Source organism: Crocodylus porosus, unplaced genomic scaffold (genome assembly GCF_001723895.1).
Source record: "Crocodylus porosus isolate Cpor-Errol unplaced genomic scaffold, CroPor_comp1, whole genome shotgun sequence".
In the NCBI taxonomy this organism is placed as follows: Eukaryota; Metazoa; Chordata; order Crocodylia; family Crocodylidae; genus Crocodylus; species Crocodylus porosus.
Window position 1 is genome coordinate 4277216 of NW_017728917.1, and position 22906 is coordinate 4300121.

General features: G+C 43.4%; 2 protein-coding genes across 3 annotated transcripts in view; one reads left to right on the top strand and one right to left on the bottom strand.

Moving 5' to 3' along the window:
* Window positions 1-10252, top strand: part of SUMF1 (sulfatase modifying factor 1) — a 59471-nt gene extending 49219 nt beyond the window's left edge. For both annotated transcript variants that reach the window (XM_019536603.1, XM_019536604.1), the window contains one exon: window positions 9374-10252. In XM_019536603.1, the coding sequence (XP_019392148.1) occupies window positions 9374-9484 (111 nt within the window). In that variant the 3' untranslated portion in view covers window positions 9485-10252. The remainder of the gene's footprint in view (window positions 1-9373) is intronic.
* Window positions 10253-14789: 4537 nt separating this feature from the next.
* Window positions 14790-20026, bottom strand: LOC109311159 (histone-lysine N-methyltransferase SETMAR). Its single transcript, XM_019536605.1, has 2 exons — window positions 19913-20026; window positions 14790-16573 (listed from the first exon to the last, which is right to left on the bottom strand). Exons 1-2 carry the CDS (start codon window positions 20009-20011, stop codon window positions 15761-15763), a joined length of 912 nt encoding a protein of 303 aa, XP_019392150.1. The 5' UTR covers window positions 20012-20026; the 3' UTR covers window positions 14790-15760.
* Window positions 20027-22906: the final 2880 nt, after the last annotated feature.

Sequence of the window (22906 nt, forward strand, 5' to 3'; positions counted from 1 at the left end):
AGCTTGCAGGGACATGTAGCTTTCCTTCACATAGAGAGCTACACCCCCGCCCCTTTTGTCAACACGATCCCTCCTGTATAGGGTATAGCCCTCTATCCCCGTGGTCCAGTCATGGGTGGAGTCCCACCAGGTCTCCGTTATCCCAGTGACGTCATATTCCATCAACGTAGGACTGGGCTTTAAACCAGAATTAGTGTAACTTCTAGTACATCTTTGATATGATATAGATGGCTTATTATAAAAGTTTTTCACTTGATACTAAATACTTGGACATTAAGATTGGAAAACTATCTTGGAGTTTAGACACTCATCCGTGAAGATGGGATATGGGAATTTGTCTTCCTTTTTTCTAGTGAATGTCAGAAAAAATTTTAAAGCTGGGAAAACTCCTAGCCTAATATAGCCTGTGGTTTTAGGGCACTTCATAGCTTTCATAGACATTAGGGCTGGAAGGGACCTCGGAAGATGGAGCGCAGCCCCCCACCTGAAGGGCAGGAAGTCAGCTGGGTTCATAGGATCCCAGCAAGATAAGCATCCAGTTTGCTCTTGAAGGTGTTCAGTGTAGGTGCTTGAGCCATCTCTGATGGCAGACTGTTCCAGACCTAGGGGGCTCAGACAGTAAAAAAAATTGTTTCAGGCTGGACATAAGGAAGAGTCTCGCAGTAGTTTATAACTGTTCAACCTCGTCATCCCTTGAGGCGCTCTGGTGAACAGACATTCCCCCAGATCCTGGTGGTCACCCCTGATAAACTTAGAGGTGGCCATCAGATCACCCCTGAGCCTATGCTTTTCCAGGGTAAAGAGCCCCATGGCTTTCAGCCTGTCATCGTAAGATCTGTTTTCCTGACCTCTGATCATGCGCGTTGGTCTCTTCTGGACTCTCTCAAGCTTCTCCACATCCTTTTTGAATTGTGGGGCCCAAAACTGGATGCAGTACTTCAGCTGCAGCCTCACCAAGGCCGAGTACAAGGGGCGAATGATGTCCTGGGATTTGCTTGAGAAGCATCTATGGATGCAAGCCAGCGTTTTGGTCACTTTACTAACCGCATGGTCGTGTTGCAGGCTCACCTTCATTATCCTGAGTGGGAGAGGTGTGGGTTCAAATCCTCAGGCAGACGAGGGACACCAAACCTTCTGTCTTATTCAGAAAGGCTCAGAATGATGTACCTTAAGACACCCCCAAAAATAAGAAACAACAGCAAACTCCCCAATCTTAATATTCTACCTTCACCCAATCCTTCTTTCTCCCTTGTTCCCCATTGGAGCAAACCATCTGGACCTTTCCAATGGTGCTACTCAACCTCTGTTCATGTACTTCTACAAAACCTCTTCCTACACCCTGCCCACCTACCTCCATTCCTCTGCCTCCTGCAACAGATTTCCCCCTATCCCGCTCCAGTGTCCCTACCAAGCACACATCCGTTCTCTTACGTGGGGTCTGCGGCAGTCCCCTGAAATGCATAAACCCTATCCCTTTCCCCCAAGAAGCACAACATTAAAAAAAGGTCCTAAATTGTCTTTGAACTGCATTTGTCCAATTAGTTGAAAAGTCTGCTACCAGGTGGGGAGGTGACACGCACAGCCCCCAAGAGGGTGGGACTGGGGCATAGTTTTACCATGTATGCTAGTTATCTCAAGACGGTTGTATTAGATCAGGATGATGCAGGGATTGTGTATGGAGAAAGCACAACTAAATTATGTAAGAGGTCACTGAGATTCACAGTAGCTCGTGTGCAGCGGTGGATGTTGAGAGCCTACATGAGAGGAAATTGGAAATATCAATCAATATTATCCCTTGTACTTTACAAAGAGCATCTCATCTTGAGGTTGCTTCCGGTGAGTTAGCGGTGAGAGGAGTTGAGTTTCATCCTGACTGTGTAGTCTTACTGGCAGTGTAGCAGTTTCATTTCCACCCCCCCAATTCCGCTCTAAGCCCCTTCCCCAGGACTTTGCTGCCTTGTCACTGGTTCAGATCTAATTTCTACTATGGGAGTCAAACTCACCAAGGTCATAGGGAAGTGTACTGTCAACTGTGCAGTATTAGTAGGAAAAAAACTTGAGTGTAACCCTGAGCAGGCCACACCTCCAGTAACTAACTGTCTTGACTGCAAGCATGCTGGTGGAGCAAACGCTTGGTCAGTATTTGGTTTGAGGTCTTATATTGCCTGCAGAGATGAATGGGTTCAAAAGGTTTCCTCTGTGGTGATTCATAAAGAGAGGCGGGGGGGGAAAAAATGGTCCTTTGGTGGCATAGAACTGGAAGAAGAGCGAAGGAAGCAGATGGGCCCCAATGATGACTAAAGCTAATGAAATGTATAATTTTCTTACCAGGAACAAAACTAGAAAAGCTTTGAGATGGTTGGAAGTAATAATAGAACCGAAAGATGTTCAGAGAGACTTCCAGATTTCCTGGGCTTGGGAAGATGATTAGTCTGAGCAGTAAGCCTTCAGCTTTCAGCTTTTTTGTAGTCAGCTTTCCTCCCCAAAGACTAACTTGTCCCATGTCACATTAATATAATTTGCTGTGAGCGCTTTCAGTGCAGTGAATTTTCGGTTTCCAAACTGAACTTAACCTCTGTCTTCGTGCTAAATAAATGTCTCGCCTACATAAAGGGGTTAGTTCGCAGTAGGCTCAGTTGAGCATTTGATGCCACGTTAGCGACTCTGTACTCTGTCACTGTGTTCAAGCCCTTAACGTGTGCTCAGAATACATCTCTGGCCCAACATAGCACTGTGCACTAGCCTCAGAAGCAGGATAGCTCCATTTAGTGAAGTGATGTGTGTGGCTTTGTTTCCATGCTAGTGAAGGGCTTATCCACTCTGAGCCATCCGGACATACCCCAAGCATCTGCCAACTTTGTAGTGTAATCCTGTCCCCTTGTTTATTGTGCAAGAACTGCCCCATGTATTCCAGTCCATAACACTGGGTACTGTATTTTCTCACATATAATATGGAACTTTTGTTGTTGAAAGGCAGAGTGAAGGAGAAAACAACATCTTTCCTTGTGGTAGGTAACTGGAGTCCCTGGCATTTAATTATGGCATGCTAATAGCTGATCCCAGCAGTTGCATTTCGTGCCGTGTCATTATGGACAGCCCCTCGCATGGACAGTGCCAGCTCCAGTCTGGTCTGAGACCTGGGGCTGTCCAGCGACCACGGTTGACAATGGACTGATTGTTGACCCCAACCCCAGACAGTCCTAGATTTGGTTCACCTGGGGCTGTTTGGGCAGACATCAGCTGGCTGTCAGTCCTGGCCCAGACAGCCCTAGGTCCAGTTTGTAATCTGGGGCTGTCTGGGCTGTAGCTGACAATCGGCTGATTGGCACCTCTGGATTTGAGGGTTTCCCTAGCTGGGAACTTTAAACCCTGCCCTGGCATCTCTGATACCACTGCTAAGTGTGGGGGAGGTCAGAGACTCCTGGCAGGGGAAGCTAGTGGCAGAACCTGCTCATGCCATATTTCTTCAATATCATGTACACTCTGATTTCTCCGGCAGCTGTTTTTTGGGGGAAAGTGCATCTTGTATGTGAGAAAATACAGTACTCTGAATTTGCGCCCCCCCGCTAGAGTTCTGTGCTTGTATTTATTGCCATCATCTAGTGATTTTTTTTTTTCCTTATTCTACAGACATTTTCTTATCTAGGCTGATGCTTCAGCAGCGATCTTCCTCCCCCCTTTTTTATTTTTCAAATTTAAGTTAAAAACATTAGAACAATACTTATTACTCTGTATGCTACAAAACTCTGTCCCAGCTGAATTAAAACCAGTAATTTAAACTCTTGAACTCTTCCTACAAAGTGAATTAGTTTTTATATATATAAAAAAAGCATGTTATTGAAGCAACTCAAATGTTGGAGTTCATGAAGACTTTCAGGAAAACATCTGGCCTGGCCTGTAGAAAATGCCACGCAGGGAAAGCTTATAAATAAAGATGTGGGATTAAGATGTCAAACATGCAGAAATCTGGTCACCGCCCTGTATTATAATGAATGTGTTTGTATTGCATTCATCCTGAATAGCTGCTGAGAGCTATTGGGAGCCATCTGATACAAACAGAGGCAGCTTGCTTCTGTGTTTATGGAATTGAACCCTTTCCTAGTAGGATGTTCTAAAAGTTTTAAGGTTTTTGATAAACAGCACAAAAAACACTACTTGAATATATTCTTTGGGTAGAAATGACTACTCTCAACATGCCATCTAATGCAAAAGATAATACTGAGATGGACAAAACTAGCTTCTTGGATGGTCCTTTAAAGAACAGAAGGTAGAGATATAACTTTCAGTCTGAGGGCAACTCTTGACCTAGAAAGTATAGGGTGATTGGAGATAAATTCCTGAAAGAAAGCTCTCAACTTGGCTGCTGATGAAGAATTTAAATTACTTATGGGGAGTTTGACCAGCTGCCCCTCCCTGTGCCATTGGTATACTCCCAGAGATGCACGGAGGTGGTGTTGGCAGGCTATTGGTATGAAGGAAAGCTAAGCTCTGAACTCTGCTTGCATTGCCCTGCAAAAATGTGCCCCTGTTGTGGCTCTTTACATGAAAATCTGATACTGTTCAGTTCCTCTCCTTTTAAGGCCTGCAGCTGCTAAATCATCCTCATAATTAAATTAAATTTCCCACACTGAGATTAATTTCACCCAAGAAGAAAATCAGTGTAGAGAATGCAATGTCAGATGTTAATTAGCAGTTTTGATTAAATTAACACTGGAATAGTTCGGTTTTTTTTTCCTTTACTGATGAATAACGTGACCCACTTTAAAGCCTCCTGAGTCTACCTTTTTTAGGTGATAAAGGTAGGCTGTGTATCAAGACTCTAAATAAATCGGGGACTAGTAGCACAAGGGCTCTTTCATCGGATGCCTTTTTGAACCCCATTTTAAATTGTTTTTTCTGTGTGCATATGTGCTTTATTTTCTTCCCCCCCTCAAAGCTGTTAGTTTAGTAAAATCTAGTACTAGATGCTGAATCCCAGTTAGTGGCATAGCTTGCACTGAGCCTTCTGCACCAGGCATGGCCACGGCAGTTATGGCATACCATATCTTTTTTTTTTTTTTTTTTTTTTCCCTTGGGGCCAAAACTGTTCTCGGGCTTCATAGGTTGTATTGGTGTCTGGGATCTAGTGAAGAACCGTTGCTTGAATTTCTCCTTAAATGGAGGCACTGTAAAGTTGGCAAAAGCAAACGCTGGAGATCTGTCTCTGCACAGCAGGGGTGGGGGGGGAGCTATACTGAAGCTTGGTTACACAGTGCAACCCAGTACTTCAGCCCACAAGCCCGGGAAATGCACTCTACAAATGAAATGACTACAGAGGAGTAGGAAGCAAACTGTCCCCTCTCCTGTGCTTCTTGTGACTCTCACCAGTTGGTAGAGAAACTAGATTTCAACTTGGAGCTACAAAAATAACATCTGGAAATCAGTGATCAAAGGTGCTAATTTCATGACTGGCACCTGTGGCCTATGGGCCAGTAGAATACAATGCAAGATTAATCTTCTTGCCCCTGTTAGAAAGTGAGGGCTGTTTGAAGCTTTGTTCTAGCTCGTACATCAGATTAAACTCCAGTTGTGGGACCTTTTTGTTTCCATTGGTAATATAGAGCCTGAATACAAAAGTTTCTTTATTCCTAGATTCCCAGGCTGAGGTCATAGGGTGCATTGAGTCCACTTTCTCAGATGCTCACATCACCACCAATCTGGAAGTCGGAGAGTAAAGGAAGGTCGGTGGTGTCATTTTGAAACTTTGCCAGCTACTCGCACTTTAAGTGCAATATGTATAATTGTTAGTAAGATCTTGAACAGCAAAGGGGAACTACGAAACGTCTTAAATATGGTACAGTTTGTAGATGCAGAGTCCTCAGCTCCTCAATATTAAGGTGCACTTCATTAATTTAAAATGCTATCACTCGCTTTGAGTGATAAAAGGGAGAAGCGGAGAAACTCTATCCTACTGTTTAAGTGCATATAAAAGCAGAGCCAGTTATCTCTGCTTTCTGCAGATGGCTTTGGAACAATTCTGTCACTTCAGAGACGCTTTCTAAAATGGAGGAGCCAGTCTGCTTTGTAGGAAGTAGATAAAAACTCTAATTCTTGTACTGACCTACATTTTACAAATAACTCTTTGCTAGTCCCAAGGTTAACAATGTGGCTGTGCAGCTCTAATTATGCCTTTAGTGATTTCATTCTTGGAAAAGGAACAAGATGCAAAGTCCAATAAGTGGATTTGATGCAGAAGCAAAACTAAATCTTTTTCAAGGACCTACATTTTTCTTGTGAAACTGAAGTGAAGCAGATTGTTTCATTCAGTACTGCTATGCTCAGATTCTGAATGCTACTGTAATAAAATCCCCTCAGTTATTCAAACAAATTGTTATCCTAATTGCTAATGGTTGGGGGTTTTTTTTCCTTTCCTTTTTAGAGAACCAGCAGCAATCGGTTTTTTTGCAAATCAGGTATCTGCAGTGAATGGCTAAATCATGAATTTTGTTATTCTTTTCTGAGTAATCTCTGAGCAGCTTCCCATCCCATTCTGTTAAACCAGAGGCCATCTATCCTTGATAAGGGAGATGAACATGAGTCAAATTTGACCTCTTCTGTTAGGCTGACTAACAGTGGTAAGTGATAAGCTCACACATCGTTGTGAGTTGGAGTTTAGACAAACCAGTGACTCAAGACTGTTTGTACAGCAGTCTGTCTCTTCTTTGCTAAGCCCATGTGCACTAGTCGGGACATAAGCAATGGAAGGTTTGGAGGCTTCCTCACCGGTGGACCTCACTCGCCGCACCGAGCCATGGTTGGGCAGCAAGAGGCAATGGGTGGATAATGCTCCAGTGCTTCCCATGTTTGAGGGACAATTTAAATGATCACTCCTTCTTCCTTAATTTCCAAAAGGGTAACTGCTGCATAATTGCAGTCCACTCTGCAATCAGGCCCGTGAGCCAGAGGAAACTGTCAGTGCAAGATAATCGCTCGTCAGGAACATGTGAGGCGGTTGAGTCACCAACCAGTGACTTGGTTGCTTTTATAGTTACTAACACAGACCATATTGGAGCCTGCTTATCTTTTAACAAGATAGCTACAGGAAGAGACCAGTGTTCATCTCCCCTTCAGTTCAGTTTCTCTTCTTATGTAAGACATTTTCAGTAGGGTTCTTCTAGATGTTGGTATCTTTTTCTTTCCAAGGCTGTTAGGATTTGAAGATGCCTTGCCCCCAAATTGGCAAAGTGAGTGCAAAACTGTTGCGATGTTCCTTAGTGGTGTGTAAAAGCTAGTTGGCCCTTCTGGCAAACTTTCTAATGAATGGACTTGGTTCATCTGTTTCTCCACTTTCCTTTTTTCCCCCCAGTTAGCTGGTCCTTTTGTAATTGTTTTAATGTCTAAGCTACTAAATGATAAGATAAAGTATAACATGGTCCTTATTAGCCATGTCAGTCAGCCCCAGAAAGTGCGTGGTGGGGTGAGAACTGTTATCGGTTCGATCTATAAAAATCTTTGCATAAGATTCGAGTTTTGATGTTGAGTGACCTCTCATTCCAGTCCAGACTGAAAGCCCACTGGGAGTTACAAAGTCTGCAATAGCTTCAGTCTTAAGAGGAGGAAATGTGATGGTCTAATCTTGGAAAATGGGCCACGCTTTTTTTGGTTGTTTTTCTTGTCCTGAATAAATGGGAGTCCAATGCTTCCCACTATAAGAGGCCTGGTAATGTAAAGGTAAAGGACTCCTCTCAACACAAGTGTAAAGAACACATCACAACAAATTTGGGTTTGAAAAGCAACAATTCCCTTTTTTTTTTTTTTAGCGAGAATATAGATTGCTATGCAAACTATGTTACCTGCCATGGGGGAGAAAACTTAAATACAGAAGTATAAGAAATACAGCACAGTGTCCTTTTGATATGGACAACAACTCTATATGCAGTTTTAAGTTGCAGCCAGCATTTACAATCCTTTTTTGTTCCACAGGGCATGTGTAGATGAAATGGGGGACCCTAAATTGAAGCAGCAGGTTTCTAAAAACACCCCTTCAATTTAGGGCCCTTTTAAAACCCCTGTGTTGTGCACACACCTGCCACACTTACCTGCCTCTTCAGTGGTGCAGAGGGGAGGGTGAGCTGCTGGTGGGTGGAGCGGTCCCTAGACTGTGGGGGTGGGAGCTGGTGCTTTCCTCCATAGTAGCGGTGCCCCCCCCTTCCCCTCCACAGCACCTGTCTGCAGGCACCCAGCTCGGACCGTCCTGGGCGGCACTGCAGCTGCAGAGGGAAGCACTGGGCCCCAGCACAGCTCAGGCAGGCAAGCTTGGGGGAGGGGGTGGGTGGAAATCAGGCTCACTGCTTTTCTTGGGTGGAGCCTGTCTTGGGCTGCTGCCAGGCTGCCTGCAGGGCTTCCTGCAGAGCCCCTGAGCTGCACAGAGCCCCGTGCTTCGCTCCGCAGCTGTAGGGGCAGCTAAACCAAAACTCCTCGGAGTTTTAGTTTGCTGCACCCCAAGGCACTTAAGACGCATTATGCCGCCAAATTTGCTAGAGTGGCCGCAATTGATGCGTTATATGCTGCCAACCTGTGCAAACACCAACACCATTAAAGCAGCGCAAAAGCATTTAGCCTGCTTTAAAGTGTTGTGCACACATGCCCCTTGTTTTGTCTACACACGGCCACAATTATTGGTAAGCTAGAAACTATGCTACTTGTGCAGTTTTCCTCGGTTTTCTTCTAGTGCATTTTTCTGCTTTTAATTGGTGCTTCCAATTAATAAAAAAAAGGGGGAGGGTGGGGAGGGGAACCAACACAACCCCCAAACTCTAAGTAGAAAAACATGCTCTCTTCCTATTCCAGTCTTCTGGCTTGTAATCTTTTACAAGTTGATAGCGCTCTTTCATTAAACTCTAATCTGTAGGAAGCATCTACTAAAACACAATGCGTTTCTGTAGCAATGAATAATGTCCAAATAGCTTACAGATTTTCTTTCATTTTCAGCACACAGGGAAGATAGCATTTTATGAACACAGCCAGTAGTAGCCTAGAAACACCTTACTACAAAACTCGGAGCAGGCCTTCACCAAATGTAAGAACTTGAGTAAAACACAAATGACTGGAGGGAAGGCAGCAAGGAGAGAGGAGGACAGATTAAAGGGGTAGAAAAGTGTTCAGAAAACTACTACAATAGTTTTTCCTTGAGCTTCTCTTTTCTCGAGTAGGGTTTTCTAACTTGCTGACATCAGTATGATATCTGAATCTGTTATTCAGTAGTACAGATCACACCTTGACCAACAACTGAAGTGATCTAGGGTGATCATGGTCTTAACCAGCTCTTGTTATGGCTTGTAATCCTTGAGTTACTGGGTTAATTTATGTTCTGTTTTTTTCTCTCATCTTCTAGTCCTATTGCTACAGGTATCGCTGCGCAGCCCGCAGCCAGAACACTCCAGACAGCTCAGCTTCAAACCTGGGATTTCGTTGTGCAGCAGATACCCTGCCAGATGACTTGTAATGACCGAATTTGGAACTGTTCGGCTCTCTGTGGCTACAAAATGTCCCTCCACCAAGAGGACTTTGGTGCAGTTCCAGTCTGCTGAGAAGGCTCTTTGGTAATCGGTGACCACCAAGACTGGAGAAGAAATTGGGGTGTGAGAAGAGAAAATTATTGGAAGAACCACTTTCCAGAATGAGTCAAAGCCAGTAGGGGACAGTCATTCCATTTATCTTTGGAGAAGTTGGGGTTGCATTTACCTCTAAATCGTGTTAATTAAAATAGGGAGGAAATGCTCTTGATTGAAGGGGGGGACTGTTGCAGACTTACACCAGCATAAAACTGAACAGAACTTTGCTTGGTGCTTTTTACAAAGGCTAATTTTGTTTCAGATACTATTTTAAATACTTTCTATAGAGAAGATCTTTACTGAATAAATTGGTTGGTGGACTTTCTTAAATTTATCTAATCCTTTTTGACAAAGCCCTAAAATTAGAGGTTAACACATTCTGGGTAAAAGAAAAGCTAGAATTTAGCCTGTATACGGCATCTCAAGTAAAACTGGAAACACTGTCAATTATATCCAGCGATGAAAGACAGAGCAGTTCAATAGCGCCATTCTATAGATTACCCTATATTGGCAATATGTAGGGGTTTTTTTGTGGATTTTAAATATCCAGTATAAAATGCAAAATTGGCTGTTGTCCCTGAACAGCCTTTCCAGAAAAGGCCTTTCTAGATGTTGCTTGTTTCTAGACTACAGACTGATTAATGTATTAAGTGGACATGCAAGTAAAGGTTCAATCCTTTTTCCTTTGGTAGAGCAAGGGTAGGCAACCCAGGGCATGGGTGCCAGACTATGGCACATAAAGGCATTTTGCTTGGCATGCACACACCTTGGGACAGATGGTGGGAAAGGGGCTGAGGCTGTGCTGCCACAAGGATTGGGCCCCTCATGGCTCCTCGCCATCTGACCCTGGCACACCAACATCTTAAATCAAGGTTGCGGGTGTTTCTTGGCACTTTGCCCAAAAACATTGCCGACCCCTGTGCTAGAGAGTTGTCATGATAAAAATGCACTGGAGTTTTTTTACTTCCTACCACGTATTGCCTACGCTTGTTTTGGAGGGCGCTGATACCATTTAAACTTTTCTATTGTAACTTCTTAATTATCTATGATGGTGAATAACTGCTTGAGTGACAAATTGTTGGAGGATTCTTGAACTGAAATAGAAAGTTGTTTTAAAAAGCTGCATTTAAAAAGAGACTTTAGAGACTTTCTAATCTGTTCTTTGCTCTTAACTTCCAGGCTACCCAAATTGCATCCTGTGTGATGAATATTGAGATTAAGGCTCTTAACCTGAATCTGACAATCCCTTGAGATTGGGTCTCCAGCAGGCATGCTCAGCCACTGGCAGCAGACCAGATCTGTCCCCAAGCACCGTGTTATCTGGTCTGTGGAGTGCATGGGTTGTAGCCCCAAGCACTAGATCGTGTGCACGGTGGCGCACAGCCTGATCCCAGCTGGGTAGATGCAGTGCAGGGCAGGGCCCAATCCCTTTCCGAGGACTAGCCACATACAACTCACCTGGCTTGGAGTCCTTGGATCTGGCCATTGTAGTAGGGCCTTTGGTGGTAGGTGCCTTCACCCAAGCTGCACTTCATCTGGGGGATGGGGAAAAGAGGCAGTGTCTGTGTCCTAGCCTGCCTTTGACTGAGTTGGGTCATTCCTACTTGCCACTGGAATACATTGCTGAGCCCTAATTTAGACCTTGGAATTCTTGCTTTCATGATGGTGTCTTTCAACAATGCTTGGATGCCAATGGGGAGTGTCAGACCTTGCATCTCCATGAGTGGAAACACTAGTTCTGATAGCTTTTGTTATGTCAATTTTAATTAGTTCCACATGGGTCCAGAGTGAGGGGCAGGGGCTGCAGGACACCAGCAAGGGGGGGGCAGGGGATGGAGCTTGGGAGTGAAGGGCAAAGGCAGGGCACAAGCATATTACTACCTCCCTAACCATATAGCCCTCTCCTCACAAGTGTCCTCCTTTTTTTGATACTGAAAATACAGTAACCTGGGGCAGGGGCAAGCAATGCCCAGCCAAGGCAGTAATTGGGTACCTGGGTCTGGAAGAAGGACTGAGCTGGAAGGGGGGCTGCTCCCTGCTGCTGTATGCACCCCTGGGGGAGGAATGGGGATCTGTGTGCAGATCTGACCCGGGATCTGCATGCAGGGCAAGAGTGGGCTGCCTGCTGCATACTTGGGGGCAGGGACTATGCCAGCTTCTTTCTGGTGGCGGGGCTGGGCCAGGGCTCTGCTCAAGGGAAGTGGCAGTGGCTCTGGAAGAGGTGGCTACAGGGTGGGCTACAGCCACCCCCAAATTTCCTGTAGCCACCCCTTCGAGTGCTACTGCTGCCTGCCCCGAATACAGCCCTGGCCTCAAGCCCAAAGCAGGCAGCCTGCCCTCACCCCGCACACATCTGGGGGGCACATGCCCTCCATGCCTCCATTAGGTGTGTATGTAGCAGCAGGGAGCCACTCACTCCCCAGACAAGCTGCCTGCAACTCTGTCCTGCTTCTGGTGTTATGGACCCATTTGCTGCCCTGGCTGAGCAGCTGCTGCCCCACTCCCTCTCTGGAAGCTTGGATTTCCCCTACACCCCTTCCCTCTTCCCATTTCCCACCCCCTGACAGATTTACCAGCCAAATGCTGTTCTCCAAGCTGGGTTGCATTCCTGTGGCTATGAGCATGCCCCACGCTATTCATCAGTGACATTATTGGCTACTCTGGCCAAAAAAAGCCAGTTGTTGATAAATGGTAATTTTCCTTTCATTGCTGCCGATCCAATAAGCAACTGATTTTATATAGGGGTACCTCCTAGTTGTAAATCAGTTATCAGTGCCCCAATCCAATTCAGCAATTCCCTCATAACATAAACAACTGCTTAACAAAGCATGTGTTTCAATGCTGTGCTGAATCTTTGTTTAAGTAGGGATCAGTCTTATAACGCTAATGGATGCGAGTGCTGTGGGTTTGAAAATGCCCGTACTTTGTGAGCAGCCCAAGTGAAGGCCCACTAAAGTCCATGTCGTTCCCAAAGAAGACCGAGGTCCATCTGTTCCAAACTCTTGTAGGATTGGACCTTAATTATGGAGTTTTAACTGTTTAAGAGCCTCTACTTTTGAAAAGAGGAAACTTTTGTGATGGGACTTGAATCAGAACCTGAAATGGGGGTGAGCTCTTCTTTTCCCTTTCTCCCCCACCCCAGCCCTTCTCTCGGGGCCATAAAAGAACATTATTCTTCTTGAAGGGCTTGAAAACTGGCTGCACACTTCATCAGCAGTTCTCCATAACCAAAGCTAGACCTCATTTATAAAATGGGGCAAGGGTAAGGCAGAAGGCCATACGCTTGGCTGCTGGAGACAATCAGCAGGAAAAGTGTCCAAATTCCCTTTGCCCTTTATCACTATCGAGTCATGTTTCAGTTCTAAATCAAACAAACAGTTGTCCTCATAAGTAGAAAAATAACATGTCACATTTGGTTTATGGAACAGTTCATTTATCTGTATCTGAGATGGGGCAGCTTGTATGTATGCAGAAAGGTTATGAAAAGGCTGAGGTCAAATTGAGGAGAGCAAATAAATCAAGGGCTTGTGCAGCCAACAGACTCTAGTTACTGCTGCTTATGTGCCTCAAAACTATTCCTGCATCTTAATTGAAGCTGGGGAAGCAGAGTTTTAAAGCTTTTGTTCTTGCTCTTGTATAGTAACTTAACTGGAAACTATCTTGACCATATTGGTTACCTACATGGATTTTGGAACAACTGCAGCTTTATCCCCAAACTTTGAACATATGCATAATGAAAAAAAATTAGGGTTCATGCACATTAGGTGTTGGTGCAAAGGGCATGCCAGTGACCATCACCTAGAAATGCTTGATTCCTACAAGACTTCTTTAGAAGTGTGAAGTGGTCCCCTCCCAAATAATAGCTACTGGCCAGACTAATAGGGGAATGTTTCACTCTGAGAGGGGAAAAATAATGGAGACATGCAAACAACAAAATGAAATGAAAATACTTTCACATGCATCATAACAGTTAAAAAAGCACTCTGGAAAAGACCAAGGTTGTATTGAAATAAGATTACATAGTGTTTTTCAGCTTTGTTGCTGCTGGGACCCAGAGTCAGCAGCTGCTGATCTAAGAGTCTCCTCAGTTGCATGATTCCCAGCCCAGCTAGTGGGCATGGTGCACCCCTGCTGCTGGGAGCCCCTCGGCTGATGAGGGGGTCAGCCACCAGGGAGACCCTGCTCCATGTGCAAATTCAAGCTCAATAGCAACCAGCTACAAAGTTAGTACATATTTTCAAGGTCTAATTTTATAGCTGGTTGGACCTTTTTTATGGTGTGATGGCTACTTTGCAAGTGTGGCTGGTCTTAAGGTAATTGCACAATTAACCAGTTAATTGCATGGTACTTGTATGGTATGGAGTGGACGTGGGAGATCCTTTGGCTTAAAAGCACTTGCATTAATCCAGGCCCACCTGATACATTTGTATAAAGTGCCCACAAGAGCAGGAAGAAAACCACCTGGCAACTTCCTTCCTATCTTCTGCTAAACAGCTACTTTATATTTTGAAGTGAGTGGGCTTTTTCTCTGCTTCTGTTGTGTGTTAGGAATGGGGATATGGAATTGATATATCAAGATACAGGGGTACCAGTGGGGAAATGGAAAAATCTGGATTGAGGAGACCAATAGACTAATAAATAAAACACTTGGCTGTGCAAGAAAAAAAAAGGTGCCAAAATGCTAGTTTAAGAGAACTAACTTCTCTCTGCCATCTGTTGAGCACCACAGGAACAGTGTTTTTCTACTACAGATATCCATGACCAGCTATAATTTGAATCTGTTTCAGAAGTCAGACTTGCAGGTTTGTTCGTTCATCCATCCATCCTTTTTCTAGTTTTTAATTCTGAAGTGTCTGACTTCTTCTGATATTTTGCCCCATGTTTTTTGTCTCTATCTGACATCCTAATTCGTTCTGCTTTTAAATGCCTCCGTATAAACTGAAGTGTACTGTGCTGCTTCAAAGAGCAGTTTGCATTTTCTTCCCACTCGTACAGGCTTTTTTTTTTTTTTCCAACGGAAGCTGAAAGCACTGAGGTGATGCTTGCTGTTTTTTGCAGTGATGCCTACTTGGAAGTCGATGCTGGTACCTCATCAGCTGTGGTTTGAGGTGAGAGAAGAGGAACTATCATGAAGGAAGCGTGGTGCATGCAATGTTTGGCGTACAATGCAAGGAAAAATAGTCTGCAGAGAAGTGGTAACAGAACAGAGTTGGATCCCAAGTTAATTGCAATTAATCAAGCTACTGAATGGTCAAGGCAATTCAGGAGGTTTTGTTGTTTTTTTTTAATAGCTTTTATTTTTCAAAAATGTATACTGAGACCCACTTTCTTAAGAATACAGCTGACACTATCTTTTGCAAGTGCCAGCTTTCACTTCTATCCCTCCATTTCCTTTCTAGTTCTAATTTGTAATCATCTGACCTTTTTTATCTGGCTCCTCATGCATTTCTTTGTGATTCATCTCCTTCCTTTTGGTTTTGGATACCTTCACTTAAAGTGAAGCAAACCAATACAAACTAAAACAAGGAAGTTGAAGCCTAGATGTGAGAACCACTCCCCCAGTGATACGTCTTGCCATCCTATCTCTTATCTACCTTGAAACTGCCAAAGAGCATTCAGGATGCACGAATTCTAGCATCCTAGTTTTTGCCCAAAGCTAGCTCTACCAGTCGGGACTGAGGTACGTTGCAACCGCAGCTTCTAAAATTAGCCATTTTTTCCCTTTTCCTATCCTCTGGTATGCTTGCCCGCAGCACTACTACACATCTGCTTAGTTTGTGCAACAGCTGTATAGCAAATCTGTGTCACTTACACAGTATGTAAGCATTAAACCCTTATGGTCGCAAAAAGGTTATGTCAGCCGCCTCTTGAAAATGCTGTGAAATGTGATGGACGGAAGACGAGTACCTCTTATACTTCAGTATCTGTGAGCAATAGTTTTAAAGCCTTTTGTCAGTTCTGATTTGGGTTTTAGCATCAACTTTAAGGAGCCATAACTAGTTAAGCAGAGTTAATTTTCCATTTCCCCACATCCCTCCAGTGCCTTGCTAGTGTAGCTCTTCTTGGGTATATGTTAGGAAGGAGGTGAACATTCAACAAAAAGGAATAATCATTAGTAAAAATAGGTGCTATTTTAATTAACGTTCCATTAGCTGTTTCTAGGGAATTTAGGAAACAAACTCAGAATCTTTAACACAACGTTCTTTACATGGTGTAGGGTAGAGAGAACTGTCAAAAGGCAAAAAAGAAACACAGCATTTGGCACCACAGTAACAGGGTTTTTTTACTCCTCTGTCTTCCTCCAAGGCTGCTCCATCTCCTTTAGGTCCTGGCAAGTTATGGGATCTTCCAGAATAATCGTATGAGAGTTCCTGGCCGGCAAGGATATCTGTAGCTGCAAAGAGTGCCAATTTAGGCACCATTGAGTCTATTCGAACAGGGACCATAAATAGATTTGGCTCGCAAGAGTGGTTCAGGAACCTGCCAACATTACCTATATAGGTAGGATCAACATATGTCTCCATTATCTGTCCATCGTGAAGGTGCTCCCTTACTGCTATAATATAGTTTGAATCTTCTGGTGCCTGTGCCTGTATTCTTCTATATGCCTCGTTGAAACCTAAAACTTCCCCGGCATATTCGCACACAAATCTTCCTTTGGGTATGAACTCCAGAGTGCGAAGACCCCACCCCTTCTTATCGGTGTGGAACACCTCCAGCTGGAATTGCAAACCCCTCTGGACAACCCTATTTTGGCAGGACTCGCTACACTGGCACATAGCATTGCATTCAAAAACAGGCCTAGCATAGCCCATTGCACTTTCTAAGCTGTTGATGCACAGACTGTTGTAATTTTCACCGTGGCGAAGGCATGAACACGTGGCAGCTGTGCAGGAGGCACTCGGACAAATGCATCCAGGAAAAACGATCTCAGAGGGGTCTATGTCTTCACCTGCTCCAGTCACGTGTTCTGGGCTATACTGTGAAAAGGAGAAAAATCAAATGGCTATTATGACTGAAGGAAAATAAAACATGAATTAATGTCTCTTAATACCTACCGTTCCTATTGAATGTGTTTTGGACATGTAATGATGATGACAACTTCTCAAGTGGCTATGATTTGCCATCATTGGGTAGGCAAATGAGTATCTCTGCAATCAATGCTGCTTTTGCCCCCAGAATGGGATGTTCAAACCTTGCCCCGCCACCCTTTTTTTCCTGTTCACAAGCCAAAACTTGCTGTAACTAGTTGGTGCTTCTTTGTTAGTGCTTTTTAGTGCTGCTTTGCTTACAAACTAGAGTTTCTGCAAGACTTGTAATCACAGAAATCTGTCTATTGTGGCTTCTATTTGCAAAATCTAGCAGTTGCTAACTAGCAGGATACTGCTGTATTATTATTATTATTATTATTATTATTATTTTTTTTTTTAAGTTTTTTCTTTTCCAAAGAAGTCTCAACTGCTAGAGACTGAAGCCTCACGACACGGGGCAGGTGTGATAATGCTGCTACCTTTCCTCCTTCAAATTCACCACAGACTCTCAATCCTGGCCCAGGGAAGCTCTCTGATCTTTCATGTGCCAGCATTTCTAATGAAGATGAATACAAGGGGGACAACCGTCTCTAAATGCAATGTATAGGAAAATGTCTCTGGATAAAGGTGTGGTGTCTTTTGTTATTTTTCCTCGTCCACCCAAGAAGCTGGCTTGTCTGGGAGAGTTACCTGTAGCAAGGGAAATGGGTAATTATGAACAGTTAAATTTTTCATCTCTATAATTTTAGCTAATTATTTAAATAACTTGTTTTGGGTTTAGTTAAAAAATGCAAGTTTTAGTTCCCCTGGAACTGGAAAAAAAAATAGGCAGGCCCTCATACTAATAAGATAATTTCTAAAAAAAACCCCTAAAAAATCTATTACCCACATCAAAAATAGCTGCCTCACTGGCCCACACAAAATGAATGCATCTAATTTTATCTATGATGGTCAGACATGATATAGACTCTTTTCAGTAATAAAAGCATTCCTTCAGACAGAAAAACTAAATATGTTATTTATTTGTGTACTAGAACAGAAACGGAAGCAAATGGTGAAGATGAAAATATGTCTATATGACACATAAGACACTGTAAAATTTCATTACAATCATTTAATGCTATTTTGGTTGTTTAAAGGCTGTCCTAGCAAAACGGTTTTTAATTTTTTACTTGGAATATTTATTATTCAGAAAAGCTTTATAGTTTGTAGAAGTGTAAGTACCATGCTTTATTGATACCTCTCCCAGTAATTTAACCTTCCCAAGAGGAAAATGTGTTACACTAGCACAGCCATGTGTGCTCAAAAACAGCAGCAAAAGCTGTACAGATTGCATTTCAGCCTCCTTTCCTTCAAGGGAGAGATCTGGTTTAAGCCAGAAACCAACAAGTTTCAATTCAGGCTTTCAGAATTGAACAATGCCCCCATTAAACAAACGTTCACATCAGCGTGAACATTTGTAGCGTAAATAAAGTCGGTTTTAACTTGGGAGTCAAAGTTAGTCAAACTTAGCAGAAGCATAAGAGTCAGTCCCCTCAGAGAGTCTATTTTAATTAGGGACTTTTTTCTATTTTCCAATGTACCCATGAATGAACTGAAATAAAACCCCTACTTTCCTATGTGCCCATAGGGAATTTGGTGCTGGCTATAAAAAAATTAGAAATGGCACTCCTGAAATTTGGATCTTTTCCTTCAGACCTATGGAAAGTGACCACCTTAACAGTGTAACTTGCTTCTTCCTAGCTGTGAACAGCAGGGGCCCTCAACCAGGGTCCCACAGCAGTACCCTCTGGTGCCATTTTTAAGGGTGCAAAATCCTGCAGGTGATCCACAAGCAATATCAAATAGGAATCCAAAGCATCCTGCCCTCTTATGTGGTCTGAATTCGTGGCAACAGGAGAATCCCTCTGTTTTGGTTTTGGGGGTGGGGGCAAGAAATGAGCAAAAGCAAAGAGCTGGCATTGCCCAAGGGGATCTTCAGTCTGACAAGCTCGAGAACGGCCTCTCAAAAATGCCAGGTTGCTACTCCCATTGCCACCTGCAGCCGGGCCCACTCGAGTGATAACCCCACAGACCAGCAAAGCATTTGCTCTGTCCATTAGGCCACTAGTTCTCAACCTCGTTTAGACTCGGGGCGGCCTTAGAAAGCAACAGCTCTTTGTTTGCACAGTGTTTTCTGACGACAGCGTTGTAGCAGTGATGCTCCAAGGATTAAAGTGAAATTAGTTTTTTTCTCGGACTAGCTACTTTGTGGGGGTCAGATCAGAGGAAGAGCGTCTTCATTGGAAAGCATATCTAACTTGATCCCTGTGACAAAGCTGGTCCGGGAAAAGATCTCACCCTAACAAATCCTTGCCTCTTGCAATGTGTCCTGCCCACATTAACGACAGGGTGGGCACTCGTGACTCCTCGGATGAGTGAATTTTTTCATCACTCACTCATAGGATTATTTTCAGCTGTTCTACGGAGGAGATAACGCCACAGCTGCCTGCACTAAATCCCCGTTTTCCAAATTGCCTCTGCTATAAGCACTCAACAAAGTGTGATTTATTTTACGCAGAGGAGAGGCTGGACTTTCAAAAAGGCAAGGCTCGAATCAAACAGAAACACCCGCCATGTTTTGGATGCTTCCCTCTCAGTAGACTCGAGGCAGCTTTGGAAAACTACAGCTCTTCGTTTGCACGGTGTTTTCTGATGACGCCACTGTAGCGATGATGGTCCGAGGAAGCGCAGACGAACAAACGGATGTGAAAAATAGGCGATGTTACGTATGACTCGAGTTGCGGGACCCGGCCCTACATTCACATTTAAAGCTGGGTAGAAACTAGCTCAAGATTGTTGTTTATTACTACACTAGGTTGTATAACTACAGGATATTTATATGAGCTAACATAACGTTATGCAGGATAAATACAACCTGCACCCTCACCTCCTTTCTTATAGCTTTTTAGCGTGACGGGGACTTTGTGCAGGTGACCTGTCTTACTGTCGCATGCATCCCCATTCCTGCGTGATGTGACTTCGCACTTGCTGCGCACCCGCGTGGCGACAAACCAGTCGACTGCGCTAACATTGGACGGGGCAAGGATGCATTTAATGTGCAATACGGACGCTGCACACGTGTCCGGTCTAACCTCGTGTGCTGGGAACGATACCTGCCCCGCCCCGCGTGCTCCATGAGCGGCAGTACGACTGTGCACGTGTGTCCGGTCTCCAGTTACGGCGAGATGTTCCGCAATGTAAGTAACGAGGCCCGCGCCTCTCCCCCCGCCCTCGGGCCGGGCCTACCTGGAAGGCCGCGGGCCCGTGGGGAGGCGGCGCCCGCACCGGCACCGGCAGCGCCTCCAGCCCCCGCGCCAGGTCCGCGCCGCGCGCGGCCCGCTCCATGCCGCCCCATTGGCTCGACGCCGCCGCGCCCGCGCTCTGACTGGCCGCGCGGAATGACGCGCAGGGAGCGGACCCGGAAGTGCTTGTACGCTCTTAAAGGCGCCGCGCGGTCGGGAAAGGCTCGGGCGGGCTGCGCCGGCTCAGCCCCGCGTCGCCTTTAAAGGCTGCTCAGTCCTAACAGCGCGACTTTGGGGCTCGGGGCGGCACCCACAGTCCCGCCCACAGCGTGACGAGGCGGTGACGTGAGTGTGGTGTGTGACGTCACGACGGTTGATTTATTCTATGAGGAATAATTGAATAAGAGGAACATGGCGATGATTACGTCATGGGATGACAACAGCGCATACTGTACAGATCAGTGATATTAACAGTAACAACACCGGTCATAGCGGAGTAGCCCGAGCAGATATGATGATGTCATGTATAATCCTAATAGTCATGGTGATACCGGGAATAACAGCATCACAGCATCCGAGGCAGATCGATAGATAGTTCTATATATAGATTACAAAATATAGATATACAGATACGGCTAATATCCTCTGATTCCCATTACTATTAATATAGTTATCTATCAACTGTATATTAATTATATAATTAACACATTCCCATTAATTATAGGCATACCAAATTAATATACATTAATATTAATGTATGCATATATTAATGATATATCACATTAATTGCAACGAATATTAACTATAATAATACTAATATTACTACATGAATGTAGTAACTATATATGAAATTAATTATGTAATGAATGTATAGTGTGTGTATTATATATATAGATCCTGCTATTCCTGTTTTATATATATATCTCAGCCATAATAGGAACACACCCACAAAGACACACATATAAAATATTGGCTGCTGTTATTCTGTAGTTACCAATATTACCATTAGCATTAATCATTTATATATACACTTTGCATGTATATTCTTTATGTTAATATATGTACTTTGCTATATAAATGTATATATACACTTTGCACATATATTAATTTTTAATCATTATAGTGATTAATAATATATATAATATATGTGCAAAGTATATATTATGTATACTGTCCAAAGTACAATATATGTGCAAAGTATACATTATATATAATGATTAATAAATAATATACATAGCGATTAATAATTACATCTATATATTGCCATTAATATAATACATTATTATTAACAGGAATAATAGCATATTAGCAATACCAGAATAGCAATAATAATAATACTATCATGTAGTGATATATAACTGTGCTTATTATAATTGTTATTATAATTACTACTCCTAGTACTCATTTATTGAGCTTGTACAGGTCAAGCTGCATGGCCCAGCCGTGGTCGCAGGCCCGTTGGCAGAGGTCTTGTGACAGGTTGGCGGAGGAAGCAGAAGGATCCCCTTGCTCCCAGCCGCGCTCCCTCAGACCAAGGCAGCCGCGCTTGGCAGCGCCGTGCACGGAGGAGTGCCCAGCGCAGCCCCTGCTGTCCACATAAAGGATTATGTCCTAGAGCTGACTGCAGGCACGGTCGTCTCGCCCACGTAGAGCCAAAGGCACAGCTGGGGGTAAAATGGGGCTCCCGGGCTTTCAAGGGGCCCAATTGTTTTACAGGCATTAAACTTTATTATTGGTGGGTAACATTTCTTAAAAATGCAAGAAGCAGTTGTACAGCAGGGGTTTGGGGCGGGGGGGGTGTTTTGGGTTTTTTTTTTTGATCTGTCAAAAAAGTGTGGGGGAAAAATCCTGCAGAGTACCCAACGCTTCCGTTTTGTTGAAGTGTATCCATTTTCTATTTTGAAAAAAGATAAACCATGACCAATTATTCACTATTCTTTGAAGTTTTCTTTTTTATCCTTTTTTTTTTTGCTTTGCTGTTTCCTTTTTAAATGGGATATTTAAGTTCTTTTTTCATTGAGGGGGTTGATTTACGTAATAAATAAATAATGCAGTGACCAAAAAGCTTAATTTTCAAATAGTATTTACCTGTGAACTATAATCGCAGTCCATAGCAACAAAATAGTGCGGTGGTGCAGTGAGTATGCACCACTACAGTGAGTTTGAATAATGCATCTATTGATGATTCACTTAAAACTCATTGTTATAGTGGTGCCATAACAATTTTACAAATACATAAAGTAATATTACATTTATCATCCATGTGAGATGTTGTTGTCATAGCTTGTTGTCAAAGGCTGCCTTCATTTGACTGAATTATATTGATCATATAATCATTCATTAGAGCAGTGTTTTGAAATATGTTACGATATTCCCTCCATTTGCATAAAAATTCTAAGAAGATAGGTTTATCACATGGATGATAGGATGATGGTCTCTTATTTGGGAAAAAAGAGATTTGGCTTTTTTTTGTGGAAATAGCGAAAAAGAGCAGGCTCAGAGCTTTTTGCTTCAGTGCATAGCAAATGGCGGTGTTGGTTTTACCACATGAGTTATGGCTCTTGGCCAATTTTAACTCAATTTATATTTACCTGACAGGCAGGGAAATCTTTTACAGCTGAATCATTTTAAACTTTCATTTGACACTGCTGAAAAATTTAAAGCTTCGCTATGAAATTAAATCCCTCTTGCTTATTTTGAAGCCATCAGCTTGCTGTTGGAGTCTGTCTGTTTAGTCTTCCTATCCCAACATGCATACATTTTTAATTAACCTTTCATAGTTCTGTTTTTAAAGTGAGTTAACGTACGCTTTAAAAATGCCACTTTTGTGGCTAATACTAAAACATTTTAAACTCATTTTTGTAGCTTCTGAAATTTGGGCATTCTATGTACTTTATTTGGTATGATAATATCTATGACAACCAGCTTTATAGAACTGTTATTTTGAGGTCTGTTGGCTCTCTCTAGTTTCCCCACCTATGGTGGTGATGTAAGAGAT